This window comes from Sarcophilus harrisii, chromosome 3, assembly GCF_902635505.1.
Source record: "Sarcophilus harrisii chromosome 3, mSarHar1.11, whole genome shotgun sequence".
Classification (NCBI taxonomy): domain Eukaryota; kingdom Metazoa; phylum Chordata; class Mammalia; order Dasyuromorphia; family Dasyuridae; genus Sarcophilus; species Sarcophilus harrisii.
The window spans coordinates 586,868,138-586,876,876 of record NC_045428.1 but is presented as its reverse complement, the minus strand read 5'-3'; the positions used below and the strand labels follow the sequence as shown (position 1 = coordinate 586,876,876).

General features: G+C 53.3%; 1 protein-coding gene across 2 annotated transcripts; it reads left to right on the top strand.

Annotated features, from left to right (window-relative positions):
- The first annotated feature begins 98 nt into the window (after positions 1 to 98).
- CPTP (ceramide-1-phosphate transfer protein) lies at positions 99 to 8,453 on the top strand. Of its 2 annotated transcripts, none has more exons than XM_031963065.1 (4): positions 99 to 182; positions 756 to 844; positions 2,447 to 2,581; positions 3,657 to 8,453. In XM_031963065.1, exons 3-4 carry the CDS (start codon positions 2,460 to 2,462, stop codon positions 4,177 to 4,179), a joined length of 645 nt encoding a protein of 214 aa, XP_031818925.1. In that variant the 5' UTR covers positions 99 to 182; positions 756 to 844; positions 2,447 to 2,459; the 3' UTR covers positions 4,180 to 8,453. The 2 variants fall into 2 exon arrangements, with proteins under 2 accessions (XP_031818925.1, XP_031818926.1); XM_031963066.1 differs by having other exon boundaries at positions 147 to 197.
- Positions 8,454 to 8,739: the final 286 nt, after the last annotated feature.

The following is an 8,739-nucleotide window of genomic DNA, read 5'->3' as shown; positions in this document are numbered from 1 at the left end:
CAGCCTATGAGCCGGCCTCCCGGAGCCAAGGACCAGCCCTCCTGGGCCGGCGCTCTCGGCCCGCTCTCCGTTGGATGCCGTCGCAGCCAATCGGGCGGGGGCGGGGACTCGGGGGCGGGACTTGGCGGTGATTGGAAGGGATTGAGGACGGGTCGGGAACCTGCAGTCTGAGGAAGCTTCAGGTGAGTGAGGTGCAGGTGAGAGAGAGGAGGTGGGCCGGGCCCGGTGGGAAGGGACGGGAGCCGCCTCCGAGATGCCGGGGCATCGGGGTGCTGCAGGCGGGCTTAGGTTTGCGGAGGGGAGCTCCTGGCCCGTCTAAATCAAGGGTCCCCCACCTCCAGACGCCCCCGCGCTGCCGGGGAAGGGACCCCGAGTCACGGTCCGGGGCGTCATCACTGTCCCGATCCCCCTGTGCCCGACTCGCCGGCCAACCTCCGAGCCTCAGTTTCCCCGTCTGTCGGGGGGGGAGGGGGGGTTGAAATCAAAGGGTTCAGACTTTAACATCCTGATTGCTAATTGCATTTATGTATTTACATTTACGAATATATGTGTATACTGCATGTATTTTTACATATTGCATATATGCATATTTCCTGTGCATATATTTGCTTACGGATTCTTCTGTAAGGGAGGCATTTTATGCCCCGGACGGCACCAAAGGGTCCACAGCCTTCCGAGGCTGAGGGCCAAGGAGTCTGGCCGTCCCAGCGCAGAGGAGAGCTGGTACTCTGCTCCTCTTGTGTCTGCTTTTCTAGGATGTGACTCTAGGACCCAGGGGCAGCGACAGAAGAACCGGGAGGAAGAGCCTGGGATCCCCTCCCCTTTGACCTTCCCCATCTCTCTGGTGAGTAGAGCCCTCTGTGTCACTGTGGTTGGGTCCGCTTCCTTCCATGGAAGGGGCACGGGGAGCCTCCTGCAGGCTGCCCTCTGCTGAGTCAGATGCTGCTGCTCCAGGTTTATTTTTGCTTGTGGTAAGGGATCGATTAAGTGAAGGGGACGTGAGCCTGGGCCGGCGTGTGTACAGTGGGACCGACTGCTGGTACCTTCGTGTGAGCCGGGCAGAGCGCCTGGCAGCCGCCTTCCAGGCTGTCTGTCTCTCTTCCCCCTCCTCCCCCTTCCTCCTTCCTGCTTGGCTCCTCATCCCGACCTTGAGACTCTGACAAATATTTACAGCAGGAGCATAATCATAACAGAGTCAGGGCGAGGGCCAGAGGGGCGTCGGCCTTACCTTTCAGGGACTGAGCCAGGCCCGTCTGTCCTCGGCCTGTGCGGAACCGTAGCCGTTCAGCCTGCGCAAAACCATTGTTTCCTCTTTTCTCTGTCTGGTATGAGACGGGCCGAGGATCCCGAAAACCCCATCAGTGTTTTCCTTCTCCTTTGGGAGGAAGCGCAGAGCCACTTGCGCAACGCCTCGATGTGCCGTTGGGCAGTAAGAGCTGAGCTGGAAGAGAATTGGAGTGTAGCGGACAATAGGACGGCAGAGTTGAAAGGGACCTTACGGATCACCTCATCCCGGGGTCTCATTTTACAGATGAGGGAGAACAGTCAGCGGCTAAGAGCAAATGAGGTCGCCTGCCTCCCAGCATCAAGACCTTTCACTGGCCGCCCTCCACCATCTCCCAGTCTCGGATCCTCTGCTTTTTGGTCCCCATTCCTAAATCTGTTCTCATCCTCCTTGTTACCTTAATCATGCAGGGCAGTCATCAGAAGTCAGACTGAGGGGGAGCTAGCTAGGGCACCAGCCCTGAAGTCCGGAGGACCCGAGTTCTAATCTGGCCTCAGACACTTAACACTTCTTGGCTGTGTTACCCTAGGCAGGTCGCTGAACCCCATTTGCCTCAGCAATAAATAAAAGTCACACTGAATGCCAGCTTTGTGTTCTGGACCACACTGGGTAATCAGGAGACACAAAAGTGTGAGATAGGAGCTTCCTTTAAAGAGCTCATAGTCTGGGGATAAGGGAACCCCTCACGGCTAACAGACTGGAGCATCACAAACTGACCTTAGCCCTGTAGAAATCTAACAGCTTCCCTCCCCTCCTTCCTACTTTCCTGTGCATCAGGGACAAGCTCTATTGTCTGAATAATTTCTGGCCCATTCCCTGTTCTGCCCAGGAAGTTGGACTCAGTTCTAGCATGGAAAGATGCGAGGGGAGGCAAAGAACGCGGGGTTCCCGGGAAATTCCAGGGCAGGGCCCATTTTCCAGGTGGGCCCCTCCCATCAGCCTGGTCCAATCACTGGCAGAGTGGGTGAGCAGGCTGGCTTTGGTAAGGCTTCCTGGGAGCCAGCTGATAGGGCATTAGATAGGGCTCTCTCTCCTGAAGCAGCCGGGCTGAGTCAGAGCAGCTGCAGAGAAACAGGATTTGTTGCCTCGGGTCTCCCATCCCAGCCAGTCCTCCTAGGCCGGATGTGACCTGATCACCCAGAGACCCTCCCTGTGTTTCAGGTTGCGGGGGGCCATGGCTGATGAGCAGGCTGACTTTAACCTGAAGGTCGTGCTGATCAGCTTCAAACAATGCCTGAACGAGAAAGAAGAGGTCCTCATGGACCCCTATATTACTGGCTGGAAAGGACTGGTCAGGTGAGTGGTGGGTCTGTGGGCCAGGGGGAGCTCGTGCTGCTGGGGCTCCTGGGTGACATTCCAGGCAGGAGTGGGGGTGACCTGAGTTCAGATCCAGCCTCAGACCCTGACTGTCTGTGTGACCCTGAGAAACTTACATGTTTGCCTCTGTTTCCTCATCTGCAAAATGGGCATAGTAATAGAATATGCCTACTGGGTAGCCCAGATGAGCTAACTGTAAAGCGTTTAGTGCGGTACCCGGAAGGTAGAGCTCTATAGACTGAGCTGTCGTTATTCTCTTGTGTGGGGAGGAGGCCACAGGTGAATGTCCAACACCTTGGGGGGGGGGGGCGGCGAGTGTCACACGGCCTCTATGGGAAGAGGCTGCGAGGTGAGGGCCCCGAACGTGGGCGGATTTGGCGGGGCAGTGGCTCCACATTCCTTCCAAGTATTTTACAACACCAGGGACTAGATTCTCCACTGGCCCAGAGGCCGGGCATGTAGGCACATAGGGGATCCCTCCTGGCATGGTAGCCACCCCGGGGTATGGCTGAGGGGCTGGCCCAAGGGGGTGTCCCACCCCCGCTCTCCTGGCACCATACCGGCCGTCCCAGCAGTCACTGCACCCCCTCCCCACGAGAGGGAAGCAGCTGCACGGGCTTGGGCTTTGATTTTGGAAGTGGCGTTTTGCTTTAGAATTTAGATGACCTGTGTCCCTCAAGGGTTTCCCATTGTTAGTGTGGGTGACCCTTGCCCTGAGCACCAGAATACCTGCTTTGCCACTGCCCACTCCCTTCCCAGTTGTTTCCGCTGATTGTGTTTCTGTGGCAATCTGGCCCAGCCATCCCCTTGGGATAGAGCCTTTGGCCTCTGCTCCTGGAAGGCTGGGATGGGCCCCTTTCCCCAGGGGGGAGCCGGGCCCCCTTTCCCCAGTGGGAAGCCAGACTCCTTTCCCTGGGGGATGAGCAGGACCTCCTTTCCCCAGTGGGGGGAGCTGGACCCCCTTTTCCCAGTGGGGAGCTGGGCCCCTCTCAGAGAGTTGCCGAGACAAGGTTCCTCCAGCCTAGTGACGCTTTGTTTGGTCTCGAAAATGCAGGTTCCTGAACAACCTTGGCACCATCTTCTCCTTCATCTCCAAGGACGTGATCGCCAAAATCCAGATCATGGAGAGGTTCCGCAGCAGTGACCAGAAGGACCACTACTCCAGCCTTCAGGCCATGGTGCAATATGAGATGGATAACAAGCTGGTGGACCTCCAGAAGCGCTCCGAGCATCCTGACTCCGGCTGCCGCACCATCCTCCGCCTGCACCGGGCCCTGCACTGGCTGCAGATGTTCCTGGAGGGGCTCAGGACTAGCCAGGAGGACTGCAAGACCTCGGTGCTCTGCACGGACTCCTACAACACCACCCTGGCCAACTACCACCCCTGGCTCATCCGCAAGGCCGTCACGGTGGCCTTCTGCACGCTGCCCTCCCGGAACGCCTTCCTGGAGACCATGAACGTGGGCCCCCCCGAGGAGGCCGTGGAGATGCTGAACGAAGCCATGCCCTTCATCTGCCAGGTCTACCAGATCACCCAGAAACTCTTTGAAGAACACAGCTTGCTGGACCTTCCCTAGGAGGGGGAGGTGGGCCCAGGCGACCCTCCCGCTCTCAGCAGCTGGTGGAGAAACCCTCCCAGCGCGTGCCCTCCCCGCTGCTTCAGCCCTGCTCGGAATCCTCGTTTCCTCTTGCCTGTTTTCCGCCAAGCTTGGCCTTGGCTGTCACGGAGCCTAGAATCGGCCTTTGGAGGAACCGTTGGTGATCCCTGGAGGTCACTGGCAACCAGGAGGCCCGATTTGTGTCTGAGGAGGCTGGTTTCAGCTCCTCCCGATCCACCTACCGCCTGAAGCATCAGAAATAATGAGAGTAAAATCGTGTAGCCTCTGGGGAAGCCCTGAACTCTGCCCTCACTCTCCTAATCAAAACAGAAGGGAAGAAACTTGGGATAATTTAAAAAATATTTTCTTTAATTTTGAATCACACTACAGTGTCCAGGTGCACAAAGGAAGTCCATAGAATTAACGTTTGCCTATTCTGATTCCCACTCCTTCATCCCCTGCAAAAAGATGCATTTTCATATCTAAATAGGGAGGCGGGCGGAAGAGGAGAAGCCTTCTTCTAATCCAGGGAGTGTCGTAGTCATAATTTCTGACTCCTTTGTCTTGTCTCTGAGATGGTCTTTAGTGGAATGGAAAGGGGCGAAATCCTTTATTTCCTTCCCATCCTCTCTTAAGGAAAACTTTATACGTGTCCATTTAGTTCAGCTAGCAGAGGTTAGCAGCTCCTGCTCACGGGTCTCTAGCAAGGCAAGCACAACCTGCAGAGGATTTCCCCCAAAGCACCGGTGCGTCCCTCTGGGGTCTCACCAAAGGCAGCGCTGGCGTCCGAAGCCCTGCTGGGGCCCTGGGTCAGTGCTGAATTATAACAGGCCGGCTCAAATCAGCTGAAGAGGTTGGGTGAGGGATACCCGTGATATCAGGCCTGTTCCCATCTGCTCTGAGACCTTGGCCCTCTCCCAGTAAAGATGCTGAGGATTCTGCCTCTCGTCCATGGACAGAATTCCCGTCTGGCTCTCCTGCAGGTTATTATTGAAGTTTTTGAAATTATTATTGAAATTTTTTGAAATATTATTGCAATTATTGAAATGAAGTATTGAAATCCTGGTGGCTGCTGGGAGCCTATGTTAATGGCCAGTTTGCTCCCCAGGCAGAGGCTCAGCCTGACTGTACTGACTGAGCACTTTATTTAGAGGGCTCCTCCTTCAGAGCAGCAACATACCTGTTCCTAAGTGGTGCTCCTCCCTAAGTGGTGCTCCCTGGGACTACCTCCCTCCTGGGAATCACTCCCCAAGTGAAGGTCTCCCCTGGAAAACCCATAACAGTTACTTCCAAGCCCATGTAATGTGCTCCCTCCCCAAGTCAGTTTCCTCTGTAAGATGTGAGAAATGGGGAATCCCCCCCTTCTGAGAAAGACTTTAAAATGCTGCTTGCAGGGCCATGTGCTGCTCTAAGCAAACCCCCCAAATTCCAAAGGCCAAGTTTCCCACCCTAGTTTTCAAACAGGACTTCATCTGGCTTTGACTCCTGTTACCATCAGTGTATGTAGTGAGCCCCCCAAGGAGCGCCGCTCCTCTGTGCTGGGCTGGGGTAGCCATCCTTCCTCACCTGGCCTGGCTCTAGGGCCCTCTTCTCCACCTGTGCCCAGCTGGGCTCCCCAGCTGCTCTCCTTTCTAGTATCACCCTCCTGATCCACAAGGTTCTAGCCACCATCTGGGAAGAAAACCCCGGGTGAGGGGCCTCCATCCCCTGTCCTGCCCTTCGGAGTATGGCAGCAGCCCTGGGTGGAGAGGAGGGCTGGAAGGTTGGGAGCAGGGGCTGCCGTCTCCCTGTGCCCCAAGCTCCCCCTCCCCAGAAATGGAAGCACTCGGCCTCCTTTTATGATGGAGATGAGGGGCCTTTCCTGGCCCTGTCGCCCACGTGGCACCAGGTTTACTGGTATGGACAATATACCGACATTGGTCTTCTGACCTGCACTATAGCTGGGGGGAGGGACAGGAAGGGTTACCTCAGTGTCGCCCCCTGAATTTCCCACTGCCGCCTGCTCCACATTCCCCCGAAGACGGACTTTCGGCAAATCTGCCCCTTTGGGTGATGTGTATGCAGCAGGACCTGTGGCTTCGTTCCTTGTGGAGAAGGATCATAATAGATGTGATTATTTTTGCATTTAAAATAAATCATACTTGGTGGATAGAAGTGTACTGAGTGCTTGAATGTGTAGGAGAGCCGTTGCCGGTGGCCTGGAGGCCTTTCAGAGCCACCCCCAAAGACTCCATTAGAGGGGGCAGTGACAGTGCAGAGAACAGAGGTTCCCCCCACCCCCCTTGGGGTCTGAGGACTCTGTCCCACCATCTTCAGCTGGAAATAATTGCCTGTTTAGGTGACCACAAACATAAGCACAAGCTTCAAAGCGTGATTTGTTTTCTGCACCGGTTTGGAGTTACAGAGGCAAAAAATGGTAAGCAGTAAATGAATGAATCTGAAAGAACACCATGACTAGTGCATTACCCCAGGAAGTCACCACACTTTTGGGGGGGGTTGTTATTGGAAGGGGTTCATGGAACGAAAACCTTTGGTGTCCATCCTGTCTTATTGGCTTACCAGTTGCGTGACTCCGGGCAAGTCACTTTACTTCAGCCACAGTTTGTTTATCTGAACAGCAGCAATAATAATAGGACCTGCCTGTGGGAGGATCAGATGAGATTATAATTGTTATTATAATTATGCTTATAATTCAAAGTCATACCGCTAGCATGAGCACTGGGATCAGAATCCAGGTGTCCTCCTTTATATCCCACCGCCTACTCATAGGCCATCAAACTGATTCATAAACCATCACCTTCCTCACTTGGGTGATTTGTGCCGATGTCATATGAGGAAGCAATCCAGTCTGCTGAAGCCTCCACAGATGAGTGATCCTCCCACTTCTGAGGCTGCACCCTCCACTGCAGGACAGCTCTCCTGATCAAAAAGTTGCTACTGGTTATTGATGGAGCCCAAATCTGAGTCCCAGCTCCCCCAGCCACAGGTTCTGGCTCTACTGGCTCTGCTACTTGGGGCCAAACAAAAGAAAGCCTCATTAATTCTTTATCCCTATGCCGGCACTTCAGACACTGGAAGGTATCTGTCCTCCCCCATCTCCATCTCAACCCGCACTTTTCTCTGAGCCCATTATGTCCAGTCCCATCATCATTATGGAACAGACTCAAAGCCCATCAGCATCCTGGCCACCCTCTTCAAGAGCCCTCGGCTTATCAACGTCCTTCCTACACTCCAATACCCAGAAGTGACCCCCAAACGGTGTGCTTGGACCTTCCCTCCTTAGGGAACCACCTACATTGTGAGCACATTTCTCATCCTTGACCTGGTGCTCTCAGTCACTAATTCCTTATTGACGCTACAGCCTGGGGGTCCTGAGGTCCTGGGAGCTCCCATCCAGTTAAGGAACTCATCCCACCATCCTCCAGTCCATTTATTACCGCTTTCAGTTATAGGTTAAGAAAAGTGCTTTGGAACTGGCTTTGTGGAGGCTATCATCCAAAGGCCAACATTCCATTCTTCTTCCTTCCTGGCAGGATGTGGGATCCTCCCAGCTACCAGAGGGCCCCGCCCAGCATTCGAATCTAGGCAGCAAGGAAGTGTATTTGGAACAAGCTTTTGGGGTGTGAGAGTCTAGTCTACCCTCTGAGGCAAGGAGAAGAGAAGGCATCTCTGGGCCATGGAAGATCTTAAACCTATTTCTGGATCTTGGAGTCCAAGGCTTTCTGGCTCACTCTGACATGGCCTGCCTCCTCTCTCTCTTGCTCTGCTTTGTCCCATTAGGCTAATAATGCTTTGCCTCCTATGGGCACCCGGCAAGAATGCTTTTTCAGGAACATTGCTTGTCACCACTATTCTTCCGTCCCCCAGCTTAGATGTTTGGCTGATGCTCCTCCTCTGGGTCTTGGCCAGAAGTATCCCTGGTCAGCATGGCCTTTTTTCCCACAAACATACCTCCTATAGCTCATGAAAGAGCAGACCCAGATGGGGGTGAATGAAATGGGTACCAAAAAGCTAAAAAAATAACTAGAATACTTGCCAACCATCAGTAAATCACACTTTTCTCCTATATCTACCACTGGAAGGTTCCACAGCTCCCTACTGGTTACAGATGAAAAAAACTGAGGCAGCAGAAGGGGAAGATAGTGTCAGAGAACTAAGTTCCTGGATTTGGGCCAGAACTCTCACCACTATGATAAATGAGACCAGAACCAGATTAAAATATAATTAGGAAATGTTTAACAAATTAAATAAAAATATGAGTACAACATGGCTAATATTAATTTATAGTTTTCTCAGTAAATATTCAACCATTTCTATTTGAGTTGGATACTTGATCTTTATAGAGATCTCTTAAAAGACCAAACAGTTGTAAAAGATTCTAAGTTAGAGTTGCAGAGACCAAGACAGGTCTTTTCTGATATATAAACTTTGTCTTTACTCATCATGAGGCCACAGACTCAATACCAATATTTCTTTACTGCTTTGCAAACAGTTACTACTAATCCAGGACTCACACTTAGCACGTGGCTCCAAACTCAG

What these genes read in the sequence shown, in the direction of transcription:
- CPTP (XM_031963065.1), top strand. Translation starts at nt 2,460, where the DNA reads ATGGCTGATGAGCAGGCTGACTTTAACCTGAAGGTCGTGCTGATCAGC. An exon ending in GGCTGGAAAGGACTGGTCAG is followed by an intron (nt 2,582 to 3,656) that starts GTGAGTGGTGGG and finishes TCGAAAATGCAG; the next exon opens with GTTCCTGAACAACCTTGGCA.